Source organism: Cetorhinus maximus, chromosome 3 (genome assembly GCF_964194155.1).
Source record: "Cetorhinus maximus chromosome 3, sCetMax3.hap1.1, whole genome shotgun sequence".
NCBI classification, from domain to species: Eukaryota; Metazoa; Chordata; class Chondrichthyes; order Lamniformes; family Cetorhinidae; genus Cetorhinus; species Cetorhinus maximus.
In genome coordinates this window covers 154,011,127-154,032,128 of record NC_135881.1, presented here as the reverse complement: position 1 = coordinate 154,032,128, position 21,002 = coordinate 154,011,127, and the positions used below count along the sequence as shown (strand labels likewise).

General features: G+C 42.8%; 1 protein-coding gene across 4 annotated transcripts in view; it reads right to left on the bottom strand.

Moving 5' to 3' along the window:
- The window catches only part of LOC144678972 (triple functional domain protein), a 663,567-nt gene that overhangs the window by 355,412 nt on the left and 287,153 nt on the right, over positions 1-21,002 (bottom strand). For 3 of the 4 annotated variants that reach the window (XM_078539117.1, XM_078539118.1, XM_078539120.1), the window contains exon 9: positions 9,743-9,973. The exons of the other annotated variant lie outside the window; for it this stretch is intronic. In XM_078539117.1, coding sequence (XP_078395243.1) covers positions 9,743-9,973 — 231 coding nt within the window. The remainder of the gene's footprint in view (positions 1-9,742; positions 9,974-21,002) is intronic. 4 annotated transcript variants of the gene reach the window in all.

Below are 21,002 nucleotides of genomic sequence, written 5' to 3'. Positions count from 1 at the left end.
CTTGATCTTTTCATTCAGAATTGCCAGTGTGACATTGGCCATCAAAATTTCTCTGCTCCCCTCGCTCACTCTAACCTCCGTCCCCTTCTTCTCTTGCTGCGCTCTGTTCCATCATGTCCTTTCATAAAATTATCAAACTTGCTGACAAGCATGGTACTCTTGTTCTCTGGTGAACTTACTCTATCTTGCACAGGCCGATTACCAACTCTCTGACACTTTCTCCTACCTCCCTCTGGACCATGACACCACCACTAAACATCAAGCCAGTGTCTCCAGGGCTGTCACTGACCTCATTTCCTCTGGAGATCATCCCTCCACAACTTCCAACCTCAAAGTCCCCCAGTTCTGAACAGGCCTCTTCTATCTCCCCCCAAGATCCACAAATAGGGCTGCTCTGGTAGACCTGCCATCTGAGCCTGCTCCTGCCCTACTGAACACATTTCTTCCTAGCTCAAATCTATTTTTCTCTCCTTGTCCAGTCTCTTCCCACCTACATTTGAAACTCTTCTGATGCCCTCTGTCACTTTAACAGTTTCGAGCTTCCTGGCCCTGTCTCTTCTTAATCATGGACGTCCTATCTCTCCACACCTCCATGCCTCACTATCAGCTATCTGTTTTTTCTTGGATGGAGGCGCAACCAGTCTCCATCAATCATACCACCCTCAGCCTGGCTGAACTCGTTCTTACATTGAACACCTTTACATTTAACTCCACTCACTTCCTACAAATAGGAAGGTGCTGCTATGGATACCCACATGGGTCCTAGCTATGTCAGTCTTTTTGTGGTTATGTGAAACATTCCCTGTTCCAGCCCAACTCGAGCCTTCTCCCTCACCTCTTTTTCTGGTACATTGTTGACTATATCAGTGCCGTTTCCTGCTCTCATCCTGAGCTGGAAAATTTAATTGACTTTGCTTCTAATTTTTACCCTTCTCTCACTTTCACATAGTCTGTTTCTATTTCTTCCCTTCCTCGACTTCTCTGTCTCCATTTCTGCAGATAATTCATCAACGAATATTCATTACAAGGCCACTGATTTTCTCGGCTACCTTAACAGCACCTCCTCACACCCTGCTTTCAAAAATGACTCCATTCCATTTTCCCAGTTAATTAAATAAACAACGACCTTCCATACCATTGCTTCTGGGACTATTTCCTTTTACTTCAAGCAAGGATTCCTGCCCACCATGGTTGGTAGGGCCCTCGACCATTTCCGTGCCATTTCCTGCACTTCTGCTCCCATCCCTTCCCCGTTCTTCACAGAACCACGATAGGGTTTCCCTTGTACTCAACTTCCACCCCAACGACCTTCATATTCAACGAATCATCCATTGCCATCTCTGCCATCTCCAGCATGGCATCACCACAATATACTTCTTCCCTCCCATTTCAACATTCCGACAGGACCATTCCCTCTGATACACCATGAGCCACACTTCAATCACTCCCAACCCCACCTCCTTTCCCATGTCATCATTCCATGCAAGCACTGGACATGCAATACCTGCCCTTTTACCTCCTATCTCCTCACCCTCCAAGGCCCCAAACACTCCTTCCAGGTGAAACAGTGATTTGTGTGTGCTTCTTTTAATTCAGTATGCTCTATTTGTTGCACACAAAGCAGTCCGCTCTATACTGGTGAGACTAAATACCGATTATATGACCATTTTGTGGAACACCTCCTTTCAGTCTACAAGCATGACCCTTACCTCCCTGTCACCTGCAGAATGAAGCTCAACATAAACTCAAGAAACAATACCTCATCATTTGATTAGGCACGTTACAATTTCCAGACTCAAGTTTGAGTTCAAAAATTTCAGACAACAATCTCGGCCCCCAGTTTGTTTCATTACCACTCCATTTGATTTTGCACCACCAGCCCTTGCCATTTAATTTCTCGTATCTTCCACCTTATCACGGACCTTCCGTTTACTTATTTTTCCACTCTCCCACCTCTCACTTGCATAAAACCTATTACATTTCTAACTTTTACCAGGTTTTAAGAAAAGGTCATCGGTCTGAAAAGTTCTCTCTGTTTCTCTCTCTCCGCAGATGCTGCCTAACCTGCTGAGTATTCTGTTTATAGCTCAGGTTTCCAGCAGCTACAGTATGGCCCATGTTTTACCTGATGCCATGAGGCTCCATGGGGTCCAGAGTAAATATCAAGAACTCCCAGGGCCCTCACTGTATACCACTCAGCCGTCATCGCTGGTGGGTCTGCCTTGCCAGTGAACATAACCTATCACTGGGGGATGGTGTTGGAGGAGTTTGGTTATAATTTATGATTCTGTGAACATGGTTTTGTTGGGCTGTTGCTTGACTAGTTTATGGGGGAGTTCTCCCAATTATGGCACAAATTGCCACGTCAGAAAGGAGGACTTTGCAGGATTGCTGGGCAGTGTGAACCTTTGTTTTGTCCAGTGCCTAGATCGATGCTGAGAGATCCATCTAGTTTTATTCTTATTAGACTTTTGTATAATAGTGGTTTGATTCAACTGTGTGGCTTGTGAGGCAATTTCAGAGGGCAGTTAAAAGTCAACCACATTATTGTGGGTCTGGAGTCACAGAGGTTAGTCTGGGTCAAGGCAGCAGATTTCCTTCCCTAAAGGACATTTTTATGACAATCCAGTTGTTTCAAGGTCATCAGCAACAAGACCTGGACATTATCCAGGCTTGGACTGACAAGTTAGTGACAAACCCAACCAATTAGTGACAAACCCAAATCATTTATGTATACTACAAACAGCAAAGGTCCCAGCGCTGATCCCTGTGGAACTCCAGTGGTCACAGCTCTCCATTCAGAAAAGCACCCTTCCACTGCTACCCTCTGTCTTTTATGACCAAGCCAATTCTGTATCCATCTTGCCGGCTCACCTCTGATCCCGTGCGACTTTACCTTCTGTACCAGTCTGCCATGGGGCCTTACTGAAATCCATGTACATAACATCCACTGCCCTTCCATCGTCGATCATCTTTGTCACTTCCTCGAAAAACTCGATCAAGTTACTGAGACACGACCTCCCCTTCACAAAACCATGCTGCCTCTCACTAATACACCCATTTGCTTCCAAATGGTAGTAAATCCTGTCACGATGAATCTTCTCCAATAATTTCCCTACCACTGACGTAAGGCTCACCAGCCTGTAATTTCCTGGATTATCCCTGTTACCCTTCTTAAACAATGGAACAACATTGGCCATTCTCCAGTCCTCTGGGACCTCACCCGTAGCCAGTGAGGATACAAGGATTTCTGTCAAGGCCCCAGCAATCTCCTCCCTTGCCTCCCTCAGTACTCTGGGGTAGATCCCATCTGGCCCAGGGGACTTATCCACCTTAATATTCTTCAAGACGCCTAACAGCTCCTCTTTTTTGATCTCAACATGATCCAGGCTATCTACACACTCTTCCCTAGACAAATCGACCCCTAAGTCCTTCTCTTTGGTGAATACTGATGAGAAGTATTCATTTAGTATCTCTCCCATTTCTTCTGGCTCCACACACAGATTCCCACCTCTGTCCCTGAGTGGGCCTACCCTTTCCCTGGCTACCCTCTTGCTTTTTACATATATATAAAAGGCCTTGGGGTTTTCCCTGGTTGCCAATGACTTTTCATGACCCCTTTTAGCCCTCCTGACTCCTTGCTTAAGTTTCTTCCTACTTTCTTTATATTCTCCACGGGTTTCATCTGTTCCCAGCCTTCTAGCCCTTACGAATGCTTCCCTTTTCTCTTTGACTAATCTCGCAATATCCGTCGTTATCCAAGGTTCCTGAAACTTGCCATGCTTATCCTTCATCCTAGCAGGAATATGCCGGTCCTGAATTCTTATCAACTGACGTTTGAAAGCCCCCCACACGTCAGTTGTTGATTTGCCCTCAAACATCCGCCTCCAGTCTAGATTCCTCAGTTCCTGCCTAATATTGTTATAATTAGCCTTCCCCCAATTAAGCACCTTAACCCGAGGACTCCTGTTATCCTTATCCACCAGTACCTTGAAGCTTAGTGAATTATGGTCACTTTTCGCGAAATGCTCCCCTACTGAAACTTCGACCACCTGGCCGGGTTCATTCCCTAATACCAGGTCCAGTATTATCCCTTCCCTAGTTGGACTATCTACATATTGTCTCAGGAAGCCCTCCTGGATGCACCTTACAAATTCTGCACCATCCAAACCCCTAGCACAAAAGTGATTCCCAGTCAATATAGGGAAAGTTAAAATCACCCACCACGACAACCCTAGTGCTTTTACATCTTTCCAAAATCTGCCTACATAACTGTTCCTCAATCTCCTGTCGGCAATTGGGAGGCCTATAGTAAAGCCCAACATTGTGACTGCACCCTTCCTATTCCGGAGCTCTACCCATATTGCCTCGCTGCATGAGCCCACCGAGGTGTCCTCCTGTCGTACAGCTGTAATATTCCCCTTAACCAGCAGTGCAACTCCCCCACCTCTTCTACATCGCTCTCTATCCTGCCTGAAACATCTAAATCCTGGAACGTTTATCTGCCAATCCTGTCCATCCTTCAACCAAGTCTCTGTAATAGCAATAACATCATAATCCCAAATACTAATCCAAGCTCTAAATTCAACTGCCTTGCCTGTTATACTTCTCGCATTGAAACAACTGCATTTCAGACCCCCAGTCATACTGTGTTCAGTAATTTCTGTAAAATGATTTGGAGGAAAATGTAACTGGGCTAATTAGTAAGTTTGCAGACGACACTAAGGTTGGAGGAGTTGCAGATAGTGAAGAGGATTGTCAAAGGATACAACGGGATATAGATTGGTTGGAGACTTGGGTGGAGAAATGGCAGATGGAGTTTAATCCAGACAAATGCGAGGTAATGCATTTTGGAAGGTCTAATACAGGCAGGAATTATACAGTAAATGGCAGAACCCTTAAGTGCATTGATGGGCAGAGGGATCTGGGTGTACAGGTCCACAGGTCACTGAAAGTGGCAACGCAGGTGGATAAGGTAGTCAGGAAGGCATATGGCATGCTTGCCTTCATTGGCAGGGGTATTGAGTATAAAAGCTGGGAAGTCATGCTGCAGCAGTATAGAACCTTGGTTCGGCCACACTTGGAATATTACGTGCAATTCTGGTCGCCACATTACCAGAAGGATATGGAGGCATTGGAGAGGGTGCAGAGGAGGTTTACCAGGATGCTGCTTGGTCTGGAGGTTATTAGCTATGAGGAGAGGTTGGAGAAACTCGGATTGTTCTCACTAGAGCGACGGAGATTGAGGGGCAACTTGATAAAAGTTTACAAAATTATGAGTGGCCAGGACAGAGTAGATAGTCAGAAGCTTTTTCCCAGGGAGGAAGAGTCAATTACTAGGGGACATAGATTTAAGGTGAGAGGAGGAAACTATAGAGGAGATGTGCAGGGCAAGTTTTTTACGCAGAGGGTAGTGAGTGTCTGGAATTCGCTGCCAGAGGAGGTGGTGGAATCAGGTACGATAGTGGTGTTTAAGAGGCAGCTTGACAAATACATGAATAGGATGGGAATAGAGGGATACGGACCCTGGAAGTGCAAATGTTTTAGTTGACGGGCAATATGATCGGCGCAGGCTTGGAGGGCCGAAGGGCCTGTTCCTGTGCTGTACTTTTCTTTGTTCTTTGTAAACCCAACAAGAGGAGATGCAATTCTAGACCTAGTCTTGGGGAACGAAGAAGGGCAAGTGGGTGAAGTGACAGTTGGCGACCATATCGGGGACAGTGATCATAATTCAGTTAGATTTAGCATTACCATGGAAAAGGACAGAGATAAGGAAGGAGTAAAAGACTTGAACTGGGGGAAGGCAAATTTTGCAGAAATGAGAAGGGACTTGGCCGAGGTGGACTGCACAGCACTTCTGGAGGACAAAACAGTGGAAAACCAGTGGGAAGCACTATAAAGCGAGATCCTAATTGTACAAAGTAGACATGTCCCCTACAAAAATAAGAGTGGTACTGCCAAATCTAGACCCCCCCTGCTTGTCTAGAGGAATACAGGGGAAGATCAAACAGAAAAAGAAAGCATACGATAGGCACAAAGAACTAAGCACTGCAGATAGCCTAGACGAATATAGGAAGTGCAAAGAACAAGAACTAAGAAAAGTACAGCACAGGAACAGGCCCTTTGGCCCTCCAAGCCTGCGCCGATCATATTGCCTGTCAAACTAAAACATTTTGCACTTCCGGGGTCCGTATCCCTCTATTCCCATCCTATTCATGTATTTGTCAAGCTGCCTCTTAAACAACAACTATCGTACCTGCTTCCACCACCAACTCTGGCAGTGAATTCCAGGCACTCACTACCCTCTGCATAAAAAACTTACCCTGCACATCTCCTCTAAAGTTTTCTCCTCTCACCTTAAATCTATGTCCCCTAGTAATTGACTCTTCCACCCTGGGAAAAAGCTTCTGGCTATCTACTATGTCCATGTCACTCATAATTTTGTAAACTTCTATCAAGTCACCCCTCAATCTCCGTCGCTCTAGTGAGCACAATCCGAGTTTCTCCAACCTCTCCGCATTGCTAATAACCTCCAGACCAGGCAGCATCCTAGTAAACCTCCTCTGCACCCTCTCCAATGCCTCCAAATCCTTCTGGTGATGTGGCGACCAGAATTGCATGCAATATTCCGAGTAAAAAAGGAAATAAGGAAATCAAAGAGAGGGCATGAAAAAAGATTAGCAAGTAAAGTTAAAGATAACCCAAAGATGTTTTACCAATACATTAATGTTAAAGATAACCCAAAGATGTTTTACCAATACATTAATGCAAAAAGGTTAGTTAAGGAAAAAGTGGGACCTATCAGTGATGAAGATGGAAACCTGTGTGTAGATGCAGAGGCTGCGGGAAGGATTTTGAATGAATATTTTGTCTCCGTGTTTACAAAGGAAAGGGAGGATGTAGATATGGTAGTCCAGGAGGAACACTGCGAGATATTGGACGGGATAGTCATAAAGAGAGAGGAAGTACTCAAAGGGTTGAAATCCTTGAAAGCTGATAAGTCACCAGGGCCATATGGATTGTTTCCGAGGCTGCTGAAGGAAGTCAGGGAGGAGATAGCAGATGCTCTGAGGATGATTTTCCAATCTTCACTAGATACAAGGGAGGTACCAGAGGACTGGAGAAATGCAAACGTAGTTCCATTGTTTAAAAAGGGATCAAAGGAAATGCCAAACAATTATAGGCCAGTTAGTCTTACATCGGTGATGAGCAAATAGATCAATCCTGAGAGATAGGATTAACTGTCATGTGGAAAGGCATGGACTAGTCAGGGATAGTCAGCATGGATTTGTTAAAGGAAGGTCTTGCCTCACAAATTTGATTGAATTCTTTGAGGAAGTGACAAGAAGGGTTGATGAAGGTAGTGCAGTGGATGTTGTGTACATGGATTTTAGCAAGGCATTTGACAAGGTCCCACATGGCAGATTGGTCAGGAAAGTAAAAGCCCATGGGATTCAGGGTAATGTGGCAAACTGGATAAAAGGTTGGCTTTGTAACAGGAAACAAAGGGTAATGGTTGATGGATGCCCTTGCGAATGGAAAGATGTCTCAAGTGGTGTTCCACAGGGCTCGGTGTTGGGACCCTTGCTGTTTGTGTTTCATATTAACGATTTGACGTGAATGTGGGACGGCACGATTGGGAAATTTGCAGATGACACAAAGATTGGCCGAGTAGTGGATAGTGTTGAGGACAGCCATAATCTCCAAAACGATATAGATGGGTTGGTGGAGTGGGTGGTAAAGTGGCATAGAGAAGTGTGAGGTCATACATTTAGGGAGATCAAACAGTTACAGAGATTACACAATAAATGGGAATATACTAAGAGGGGTGGATGAAGTGAGAGATCTTGGCGTACAAGTGCACAGGTCCATGAAGGCAGCAGTTCAAGTAGACAAGGTTGTAAAGAAGGCAGATGGAATACTCTCCTTCATTGGCAGAGGTATAGAATATAAAAATAAGGATATAATGTTGGAATTGTATAAAACACTGGTGAGGCCACAACTGGAGTATTGTGCACAGTTCTGGTCACCACATTACAGGAAGGACATAAAAGCTCTGGAGAGAATGCAGAGGAAGTTTACAAGAATGTTGCCAGGGTTAGAAAAGTGTAGCTACAAAGAGAGATTGGATAGGTTGGGGTTATTTTCCTCAGAAAAAAGAAGGCTGAGAGGTGACTTGATTGAGGTGTACAAAATTATGAGGGGAATAGATAGAGTGGACAGGATAAAATTGTTTCCCTTCGAGAATTCTAGAACCAGGGGACATAGATTCAAGATAAGTGGCAGAAGGTGTGGGGGGGGGTGGATGAGGAAGAACTTTTTTTACACAGAGGGCAGTGGGTGTCTGGAATTCACTGCCTAAGTTGGTGGTAGAGGCAGAAACTCTAAACTCTTTTAAAAAGTACCTGGATCTGCACCTTAAGTGCTGTAAGCTGCAGGGCTATGGGCCGGGTGCAGGAAGGTGGGATTAGAAAGGGCACCAGGGTGTCCTCGGGCTGGCATGGACAAGAAGGAATGGCCTCCTTCTGTGCTGTAACTTTTCTATGGTTCTAACTGACAAGTATCATTCGCACCATACAAGTGTCAGGCAATGACCATCTCCAACAAGAGAGAATCTAACCACTGACATTCAACGGCATTAGCGTCGCTGAATCCCCTATTGGCCAGAAACTGAACTGGACTAGCCATATAAATACTGTGGCTACAAGAGCAGGTCAGAGGCTAGGAATCCTGACTCCCCAAAGACTGTCCATCATCTACAAGGCACTAGTCAGAGCACTAGTCAGGAGTGTGACACCATCCAGGGCAAAGCAGCCGGCTTGATTGGCACCCCATCCACAAACATTCACTCCCTCTGCTACTGACACACAGTGGTAGCAGTGTGTACATCTACAAGATGCACTGCAGGAACTCACCAATCCTTTTTAGACAGCACCTTCCAAACCCTTGATCGCTACCATCTAGAAGGACAAGGGCAGCAGATACATGGGAATGCCACTACCTGGAAGTTCCCCTCCAAGTTACTCACCATCCTGACTTGGAAATACATCGCCATTCCTTCACTGTCACTGGGTCAAAATCATGGAATTCCCTCCCTAACAGCACTGTGGGTGTACCTACACCATATGGATTGCAGCGGTTGAAGAAGGCAGCTCACCACCACGTTCTCAAGGGCAATTAAGGATGGGTGATAAATGCTAGCCCAGCTAGCGACGCCCGCATCCCATGAGAGGATAAAAGAAAAAGTCAGTATTGAAGCTAGCTTTTCATTGCACATTTATTTAATTAACTAAATTTGAATTCCTCAAGTGCCATGGTGGAAGTTGAGCTCATGTGGCTTGGCCATTAGCCTAGACCTCTGGATTACTAGTCCAGTAACGTAACCACTATGCTACCATATCCTTTAAGTCATACACTTTAAATCAGTAACTCTGGCGATAATTTCAACATAATGTTGAGGTATCGGCTTTCAACAAATAGAAAAGAGACATTCCAAAGTAAAATAACCTGTTTAAAAATTCCGTTTTGCATCACTATTTTACCAGCAGTCCTAACAAGACACCAATATACAAACAATTTCTTGCTAATCATCCACTGACTTTCCTTTAGAAATTATTGAAAATGTAACATATGGAAAAAAACACACAATGGACTAAGAAAAAACAGGTAATCCTTGAAGTATCATAACAAGCATTCCATTGCTTTCGTTTTACATCAAGAGCAGCAAAACCTTTGCACCCACCTGGTGCACATCCTGTTGAAAAACGCAAAGCTGAAGCCGCTGGTGAAGTCGAACCTTTCGATGCTGCCAGATGTTCTCAAGCTGTCGCTGATGATGGAGGACTTCATGAATAATATCCAAGACATGATGAACAGCCTTTGAATAATTGGCTGTTGCCATTAATGAGTCTGCACTGCCAGGGGTCAGGGGTCGCTGGAGTTTATCCAGCAGAGCTTTCCCATCTTGACTCACCTGCACAAGTTAAAACATCATGAATATGAACTAAAAATTAAACTAGGGATATTTTAAAAATAAAAATATAATCTAAAGTGAAACCTAACAGTATGTGCATTTCCCTTCCTCTTCTGAAGGCAGTACTTAGCAGGATACAGTTCTACAATGGCATCATTCTTCATTCATGAACCATGGCAGTAAATACTAGAAAACATTTGCACTGCGTCAGCCGTGGGCTTGGTTGGTAGCACTCTCATCTCTAAGTCAAAGGGTTGTGGGTTCAAAACCCACTCCAGGGCCTGAGTACAAAAATCCAAGGTTGACACTCTAGCGCAGTACTGAGGAAGTGCTGCATTGCCAGGAGAGTCACCTTTCAGTTGAGTACTTAAAGCGAGGCACCGTCTGCCCTCTCAGGTAGACATAAAAGATCCCATGGTACTATTTCAGAAACGAGAAGGAGGGGTTATCACTGGTGTCCTGGCCAATATTTATCCCTCAGTCAACAGCAACAACAGATTTAAGTTTGAGGGTACTTGCTGTGCACAAATTGGCTGGTATGTTTTTCACGTTATAACTGTGACTGCTTCAAAAGTACTTCATTGGCTGCAAAGCATTTTGGGACAGCCATTGGTCATGAATGGCACTATATAAATGCAAATCTTTTGTGGAGGATATCACAGTTGAGTTTGATTCAATGTATATAAGGCACGTGTTCCAGCAGGAGCCACTAGATAGCACAAGTGTTTGGCTGATTTTTTTTCTACTGTTCAGGCACATTGATGCACCCTGGCAAAGATTGACTAACCCAACGCAATCCAGGAGTCCAATTTCAGATTTTCTGGTCTGCATTTCTCACGCTACACCAGGCAGTGCCTTTACTAACAGGTTATAAGGGAATCAATAATTACATTTTCAGCAAAATTTCCCAAATTTATCCTTGTCTTGCTTTAAGGTATTGTTCTGGAAACAAATTTATAAGTGCATTCATAAACTATTGTGCAGCACAGTTCCAACTAAGGTAGTCCCAAAAAGGATTTCAAGTGCTAGAAGGATTAGATTAGATGAGGCTAAAACTTAGTCAAACAGTTGGGTTTTAAGTTGGGTCTTAAAGCAGCAGAGGCACTCAATAAGATCATGGTTGATCTGATATTGTCCTCAACTCCACTTTCCTGCCTATACCCCATAATCTTTGATCCCTCTATAGTTCAAGAATCTGTCAATCTCAGCCTTGAGAATATTCAACGATTCTGTTTTCACAGCTCTCCGAGAAATGGGAAGATTCACGAACCTCAGAAGAAAATCCTTTTCATCTCTGTCTTAAATGGGCAACCTGTTATTCAGATACTTTGCTCCCTAGTTCTAGATTTCCTACGAAGGGAAACTCTATTTTAGCATCTATCCTGCCAAGCTCCCTCAGAAACTTTCAGAATGTTTCGATAACGTCAAATCCCAGTCTTCTAAACACCAATGAGTATTTGCCCAACCTGCTAAACTTTTCTTCATAAGACAACACCTTCACCCCAGAATCAACCAAGTAAACCTTCTCTGAACTGCCCCCATGCAAGTATATCACGCCCGAAATAAGATGACCAAAACTGTATGCAGTACTTCCAGGTGTGGTCTCACCAATGCCCTATACAGTTGTAACAAGCCTTCTCTACTTTTATACTCCATCCCCCTTGACAATAAAGGCCAACATTTCAGTTTCCTAATTACTCGCTGTACCTGCATGCTAGCTTTTTGTCTTTCCACGTACAAAGGAGCCCAAATCCATCTGTACTGCAGTATTCTCTAGTTTCTCTCTATTTAAATAATATTTTGCTTTTCAATTCTTCCTAGCAAGTATGGAGGCCAGTTCTACAAGATACTGCTTCTGCACAACTTTGCACAGTGAGGAAAGTGGTGTCATTTTAAAAACACAAGGGCCGATAAGAAAGAGAAAGCTGGAAGCTGAAAGCAAGACCTGAGTGCTGACATCTAGAGACATTAATTAAAATTAATAGTTTAAACAAGGTACCAGTTATACTCTAAAAGAGAGAATAGAGATTTTTTTTTCTTTGGATCATGGATGGACAACTGAGACTTGCTGCTTGCAATTCCATATGGAAACTTCAGGACATTTCACATGCCTTGGATAGCCTTGTGTATAGGAAGTATCGCCAGTTACTTGAGCTGAGCTCAGACTTTGATCTTGAGGGGCAGCTGGAGTCACTGCAGAGCATCAGGCCAGCTGAGAGTTTGTTGGATTGTACGATCCGAGAAGTGGCCAGCTCACAGGCAGTGTGTGCTCAGGATAGGAGATGGGTGGCCATTCATGTGAGCAGGAAGAGACATGAAGCACAGGAGTCATCATGGTGTGTACCACTCTCAAACCAGTACTCAGCATTGGAGACTGCAGGTAATGACGACACCTCGGAGGAGTGCAGTCCAGGCCATAGTGCCAATCGGCAAGGGCTGCACACTAGGAAAACAGCAAAGCTTTGAAATGCAGTCATTACAGGAGATTCCATGGCTAAGAGGTTAGACAGGTGTTTTTGTAACCATCATGAATTTCAAAAGGTGTATTGCCTCCCTGGAGCCAGGGTAAAGGACATCATGGAGAGGCTTCAGAATATCCTGCAGGGGGAAGGCAGTGATCCAGAAGTTCTGCTACACATCAGTGTCAGTGACATGGAAGAGGAATTGAGGTTCTAGGTCAGATTAGCTAGGAAGGAAGTTAAAAAGTAGGACCTTAAAAGGTAGTTATCTCTGGATTACACTCAGTGCAATGCGCTAGCGACAGTAGAAATAGGAAGATAGGGAGGATCAGTACGTGGCTTGAAGCATGGTGCAAGAGGGAGGGCTAGAGTGTCTTGGGGCAATGGGACCAGCTTTGGGGCAGGAGGCACCTATTTAAAAGGGGTGGGTTGCACCTAAACAGGACTGGGACAATCTAAACAGGACTGGGGCCAATGTCCTCGAGTGGAGGTTTACTAATGATTGGGGAGGGTCTATACTAAATTGGAAGGTGGTCACCATTATATTTAAGTAGAAAAGAGTAAGGTGCATAAAGCAGTGAGAGGAGCTCGATTGTACTAGAGAAGGAAGCAGTATATTACATAAGAGCAGACAAAGGAGGGCTATAAGGAATATAAGGCAAGTTTAGAATGCATGTATGTAAACACAGGTTGGTGAGCTGTAAGCACACACAGCCATGTGGGAATGTTTGCAGTGGCATTTGACAAAGTGCCATATAAAAGGCTGGTTAACAAAACTGAGGCTCATAGAATGAAAGGGTCACTGAGTTGGATTTAAAAAAAGCTCGAGTACTGAAAACAGCAAGTCGTGGGAAATGGTTGTTCTTCAGATTGAAGGATGGTAGACAGTGGTATTCCCCAAAGGTCAGTGCGAGGGCCACCGCATTTTTTTGACATATGTAAGTGGACTTGAATATTGGAATACAAAGTTTCAAAATTTGACAAATATACCGAACTTGGAGGTATGGCAAACAGTGATGATGAGACTAAGTGGCTGCAACAGGCCATCAATTGACTAGCAGAATGGGCAGAAATGTGGTAGATGGAATTTAATACAGAGAAGTATAAGGTGATGCATTTTCGCAGAAGGGATAGGGAGAGGCAATATATTCTTATTGCCACAGTTCTAAAGAATGTGTATGAGCAGAGGGGCCTGGGGATTCATCTGCATTGATCGTTGAAGGTGACAGGACATTTTGAGAGAGTGGTTAGCAAAGCATACTGGATCTCGGGTTTCATAAATAGAGTTATTGAGTGCAAAACTAGGGAAGCTATGCCGAAGCTTATAAACATAGCTTATAAGCCACAACTAGAGTACTGCGTCTAGCTTTGCTCACCACATTTTAGGAAGAATGTCCTTGAGAGAGTGTAGAGAAGGTTCACCAGAATAGTTCCTGGATGGGGGAATTTAGCTATAACGTTAGGTTAGAGAAGCTGGGGTTGTCCTCCTTGGAGTAAAGAAGGTTAAGGGGAGATAAAAACAGAAAATGCTGGAAAAATTCAGCAGGTCTGACAGCATCTGTGGAGAGAGAAACAGAGTTAGCGTTGAGTCCACATGACCCTGAAGAAGAGTCATACGGACTCGAAACATTAACTCTGTTTCTCTCTCCACAGTTGCCGCCAGACCTGCTGAGTTTTTCCAGCATTTTCTGTTTTTATTTCATATCCCCAGCAGCCACAGTATTTTGCTTTTATCTTAGTGAGGTTAAGGGGATGTTTGATAGTGGTGTAAAAGATTATGGAAATTTAGCTATGTTAGACAAAGGAAAGCTATTCTCATTAACTAATATTTGGACACAGGTTTAAGATGTTGGACAAGAGATATGGGAGAGATATAAGGAAGAATTTTTTTACACAGTGAGTGTTAATGAAACAATTAGTGATTCCAAAAGGAAACTGGATAGACACTTGAGGGGGATAAACTTGCTGGGCTATGGAATAGAGCAGGGAAATGAGGCAATCTGACATTTTACCACATTAAACATCTGTCAAATTCTTGCCCACTTACTTAGCCTACCTATATCCCTTTGCAGATACTTTGTGACATCATTACAACTTGTTTTCCCACCCATGTTTACATAATCAGCAAAATTGGCTATAATATACTGGCTCCCTCCATTAATGTTACAAATACAGACTGCATTTGAGTTGAGGCCCCAGTTCTGATCCATCTGGCCAGCTGTAGTTATTAGAGTTTGCTAACCCGAAAAACCCCAATTATCCCAACTCTGTTTTCTGCTAGTTGGCCAATATTAATGTATTACCCCCAAGATCTTGTGTAGTAACCTTTAATGTGGCACCTTATCAAATGTCTTTTGGAAATCCAAATACACTATATCTATTAGTTTCCCCCTTTTCCATCCTGTTTGTTACATCCTCAGAAATCTCTAATAAATTTTTCAGATGCTATTTCAGTTTCATAAAACCATGTTGATCCTCCTTGATTGTATTATGATTTTCTAAATGTCCTGTTACTAGTTCCTTAACAATGGATTCCAGCATTTACCCCAAGGCTGTTTATTTGTACCTCAACACTAGGGGGAGCATTTCCTGCACCTGCACAGATGCAGTGTCAGTGTCAACTTGTGACTGTTAAAAGTGAGAGATGCTTTTAAGTGAAGCTCTGCTTTCTGTTGCTTAAATTTTTTTTGCAAGGTGCTGTCTTACAACCGTCTACAACAAAATTAGTTAATGGGAAAAATTGTAACTTTATTTATTTATGCTTTATTTACGATGGAGAGTTTTATTAAAGGTAAAGGCTTGCAAGTTAAATAAAGCAATATTGTTTTTCAGTCTTACAGTAGTGAACACATGATGCCTGGGAGTGACATGTAGATATTCTTTCCCCAACAACCTGTTAAAAATTTAAGAAAAATAAAAAATTCTTTAAAATGTTTAAGAAAAAAGCATCACCCCATCCTGGGGCTCGAAAATGACCCTGGAATTAAGAGACCTATAATCAATCAACTGAGCTAGCTAGGCTGTGTAGGAAATCCCTGCACTTGTCAGACTTATTCACTTGTTTAAATAAACTCAGCCTTTTTAATAAAGCAGGAAAGGTGACACTGCATCTAAAGACAGCTGCACAAGTGACCCCCTCTTAAATATTTCAAAATCACCATAACTCCTGCTGCCCCCAACTGGAAAGGTGTCAAGAACATTTGCACATGCAAGTGCAGGCCAAGTGCACATGTGAAACTGTTCCTTTCCAGACACCTTTCCGGTTGGTGGCAGGAATTATAGTGTTTTCCCAATGACAGATGTTAGCCAAACTGGCCTATAATTTCTGGGTTTCTCTCTTCTTTTAAGGCCTTAAGATGCAGGCCATCAAGTCGTGGGGCACTTGACAATCTTTTGTTTCATTATTTTGCCTGGTATTTTTTTCTCTAGTGATAATGATTGTTTAAGTTCCTTCCGTATGCCCCCTCATTTCCTACTATTATTGGAATGCTTTTAGTGCCTTCTACCAAAGACACCATGGTCATGAACAGTCTGGTTCACCATACGACAGTGGGTGGTGTCAATGGTGAGGATAGAGTTGATGACTTTGGATTTTCCATTGTACAGCTGGAGGAATGTTTGGCTTCTTCAAGACTGGATGATAGACAAGCAGTCAGACAGTACAGTGGAGGGATAGATGGTGGTTGTAGAGTGGTAGCATTATGTATTACAGGAAAAATCTGGAATAAAAGCAGAAAATGTTGGAAATGCTCAACAGGTAAGGCAGCATCTGTGCAGAGAAAATAACAATGGCTCAGAGTTTGCAGTCAGTGGTGAAGAAAAGGCGCTCACCACTGACCTTGAAGCAAGCCTTGCTGGCAGATCTAGCAATCTATCTGGCAAGAATTTCACTTCTACCACAATGTGTGGTTCAGCACCTGATTGCAGTGTTCTTTACAGGAGAATTCCCAGTGTGGAGCTGGACTGATGTGATAATGCCGAAAAAAGTCAATCACTTTCAAGGGTTTTTCCAACCAGGAAACAAAAATTAGTGAAGTAAAATTGGTTTTGCATTTTTTTTTTACATAGGGCAAATTAAAGATTGGGACATACACTAGTGAAGGTAGATGTTTAAATCATAGAATGGCCACTGCTCAGATGGAGACCATTCATCTCACTGAGTCCATACGTACTCTCTGCAAGAGCAATTCAGCTAATCCTACTCCCCTGCACTTTGCCTGTAACCCCGCAAATTTTGCTTGTCTAATTCCCTTTTGAAAACCACATTTGTATCTGCCCCCATCACACTCTCAGGCAGTGCATTCCAGATCCAAATCACTCGCTGCGTAAAAAACTTTTCTCATGTCACCATTATTGCTTTTGCCATTCCCCTTAAATCTGACCCCTCTGGTTCTTGACTCTTCCACCAATAGAACAGCTTCTCTCCATTTAATCTGCCCAGATCCCTGATGATTTTGAACACTTCTATCAAATATCCTCTCAACCATCAGTTCTTGAAGGAGAAAACACCAGCTTCCATAATCTATTCACATTATTGATGTCCCTCATCCCTGGAATCATTCTTGTAAATCTTTTCTACACCCACAAGGGTTCACATCCTAGCTGAAGTGCAGTGCCCAGACGTGGACACACTACTCCAGTTGAGGCCAAGCCAGTGTTTTATAAAGGTTTATCATAACTTCTTTGCTTTTGTACTCTATGCCTCTATTTATATAGCCTAGGGTTGCAGCCTTAACCATTTTCTCAACCTGCCCTCCACCTTCCAAGAATTTCTGAATATATAACTCCGGGTCTCTGTTTCTCTATCCACTTTAGAATGTGCCCTTTATTTTCTATTGCCTCTTCAAGATCTTCCTACCAAAATGCACCACTTTACATTTCTCTTCATTGAATTTCATCTGCCAAATGTCCACCCGTTGCACCTGCCCGCCTCTGTCCTCTTGAAGTTTAACACTATCCTCCTCACAGTTCACAATATTTGCAAGTTTTGTGTCATCTGCAAATTTTAAAATTGTGCCCTGCAGACTCAAGTCTAGATCATTAACATATATCAAGAAAAGCAGTGGCACTTGTACCAACCCTTGGGAAGCTCCATCTTCCTCCAGTCCAAAAACAGCCATTCATCACTACTGTTTCCTGTCACTCGACCAATTTCATTTCCATCCCTTTCCCTTTTATTCCATGGGCTTCAATTTTGCAATTATGTGGCCCTTCGTGAAATGCCTTTTGGAAGTCCAGATACCACATATCAACCGCAATATCTTCATCAATCCTCTCCATTACCTCATCAAAAAGCTTAATCAAGTTAGTTAAATATGATTTGCCTTTAACAAGTCCATGCTGGTTTTCTCTCATTAATCTAAACTTGCCCGAGTGACTGCTAATTTTGTCCTGGATTATCATCTCTAAAAGCTTTCCTACCACCTGTAGTTGCTCGGCTTATCGTTACATCGATTTTTCAATAAAGGTGTAAGTAACACTTGCAACTCTCTAGTCCTCTGGCACCTATCCCCTCATCTGAGGAGGATTGAGAGATTACAGTCAGTATCTCTGTAATTTTCACCCTTACTTCACTTAGCATTCTTGGATGCATCATATATGGTCCTGGTGGCTTATCAACTTTAAGTACAGACAGCCTTTCTAGTACCTCCTCATCATCATTGCTTAGACCATCCAAAGTCTTAACTATCTGGTCTTTCACTATGACTGTGGCAGGGTCTTCTGCCTTGGTAAAGACAGATGCAAAGTACTCATTCAGCACCATCATCATGCCCTCTGCCTACAAGCGCAGATCCCCTTTTTGGTCTCTAATTGGCCCCGACCCTCCTTCATCGCCCTTTTTACTCTTTATTTGCTGTTCGAAGACTTCTGTATTCACTTTTATGTTAGCTACCAGTCTCTTATACTCTCTCTTGGTCTCTCTGATTTCCTTTTCCACTCCCACTCAACTTTCTACAGCCTAGTTCTCACTTGTATTATGAACCTGACATCTGTCATACACCCCCTTTTTCTGCTTCACCTTACTTTCTAGCTCTCTCATTATCCAGGGGGTGCCTGGCTTTGGCTTCCCTGCCTGATAGAAAACCAGCCAGCATGGACTTGTTAAAGACAAATCATATTTAACAAACTTGATTAAGTATTTTGGTGAGCTAATGGAGATGGTTGATGAAGATATTGCAGTTAATATGCTGTATCTGGAATTCCAAAAGGCATTTCATGAAAAGCCACATAGTTACAAAATTGAAGTCCATGGAATAAAAGGGAAAGGGGCAGCTACTAGATGGGTTCAAAATTGATAAGGAGGAAGTGTTGAATACACTGTCAGCATTTAAAGTTGACAAGGCACGGGGACTAGACAATGTGCAACCAAGGATATTGAAGGAAATGAGAGTAGAAATTGCAGGGGCACTGGCCATAATTTTTCAGTCTTCTCTAGACTCAGGGGAGGTGCCAAAGGACTGGAGAATTGCAAACATTACGTCCTTGTTCAAAAAAGGTTGTAAGGATAAGCCCAGCAATTACAGACCAGTCAGTTTAAGTTCAATGGTGGGCAAGATTCTAGAAACAATTATTCGGGATAAAATTAGTAGTCACATGGAAAAATATGGGTTGATAAGGAAGAGCCAGCATGGTTTTCTAAAGGGGAAATTGTGTTTAACTAACTTGCTGGAGTTTTTTGAAGGGTAACAGAGATGATTGATGAGGGTAATGCTGTTGATGTGGTATACATGGACTTTCAAAAGGCATTTGATACAGTGCCACACAACAGACTTGAGACAAGTTATTGTTCGTGGATTAAAAGGGCCAGTAACAACGTGGATACAAAATTGCCTGAAAAATAGGAAGCAGAGAGTAATGGTCAATGGATATTTTTCAGGCTGGAGGAAAGTTTATAGTGGAGTTTCCCCAGGGGTCGGCATTGGGACCTTTGCTTTTCCTGATATATATTAATGATCTAGATCTTGGTGTGCAGGAGACAATTTCAAAATTTGCGGATGTTACAAAGTTTGGGAGTGTTGTAAACTGTGAGGAGGACAGTGTAGGACTTCAAAAGGACATAGACAAGTTGGTGGAGTGGGCAGATAGGTGGCAGATAAAGTTCAATGCAGAGAAGTGTGAGGTCATGCATTTTGGTAGGGGCAACATGGACAGACAATATAAAATAAGGAGTGAAATTCTGAAGGGGGTGCAGGAGCATAAAGACTTGGGTGTGTATGTACATTGATCATTTAAGGTGGCAAGACAGGTGGAGAGAGCAGTTAATAAAGCATATAGTATCCTGGGCTTTATTAATAGGGGCATAGAGTACAAGAGCAAGGAGGTTATGCTGAATTTACATAAGACACACATTAGACCTCAGCTGAAATATTGCATACAGTTCTGGGTGCCACATTATCGGAAGGATGTGAACACATTGGAGAGAGTACAGAAGAAATCTCCAAGAATGGTTCCAGGGATGAGAAACTTCAGTTACAAAGATAGAGTTGGGACTGTTCTCCTTGGGGTAAAAAAAGGCTGAGGAGATTTGATAGAGATCTATCAAAATCATGAGGGGGCTGGACAGAGCAGATAGGGAGAAACTGCTCCCGTTCATAAAAGAATCAAGGATGAGAGGGCACAGATTTAAAGTGATTTGCAAGAGAGGCAATGTGGCGTGAGAAAAAACTTTTTCACACAACAAGTGGTTCGGGTCTGGAAAGTAATACCTGGAAGTGTGATGGAGGCAGGTTCAATCGAGGCATTCAAGAGGGCATTAGATGATTATTTGAATAGAAACAATGTGCAGGGGTACGGGGAAAAGGCAGGGAAATGGCACTAGGTCATAACGCTTATTTGGAGAGCCAGTGCAGACATGATGCGCCAAATGGCCTCCTCCTGTGCCATTAAAATTCTGTGATTCTGTGATATGAAGTTGGCTGAATGACAGGAAACAGAGAGTAGTGATGAATGGTTGCTTTTTGGACAGGAGGAAGATGGAGTTTCCCAAGGGTTGGTACAAGGGCCACTGCTTTTCTTGATATATGTTAATGATCTAGACTTGGGTGTGCAGGGTACAATTTTAAAATTTGCAGATGATGCAAAACTTGCAAATACTGTAGCTGAACTATCTCAGTTTTAAATGCAGCCCACTGTTCCATTAGTTTTCCCTGCCACTCTTTGATTCCAATTTACCTAGGAAAGATCCATTCTCACTTCACAAATTGCCTCCTTTAATTTAGGATTTTTAGCTTAGCTTGCTCCTTGTCCTTTTACATGGCTAACCTAATCCTTATGACATCATGATCACTGTTCCCTGAAGGTTCCCTTACTGACAACCTCATTCTCCAGAACCAAATCAAACAATGCCTCCTTCCTCATTGGACTGGAAATATAAAGAAAATTCTCCTGAACACAATTCAGAAACCCTTCATCTTCTCTCCCCTTTACACTGTTATCCAAGTTTACATTAGGGTATTAGAATATTAATTTTTAAAAATTAAGAACTATTTCAAAAAAGTTTAAAAATTAATCATTTGACAGCACTCCACAAGTATAAAATTACTTTTTCATAGCCAGTTCTATTCATTAAA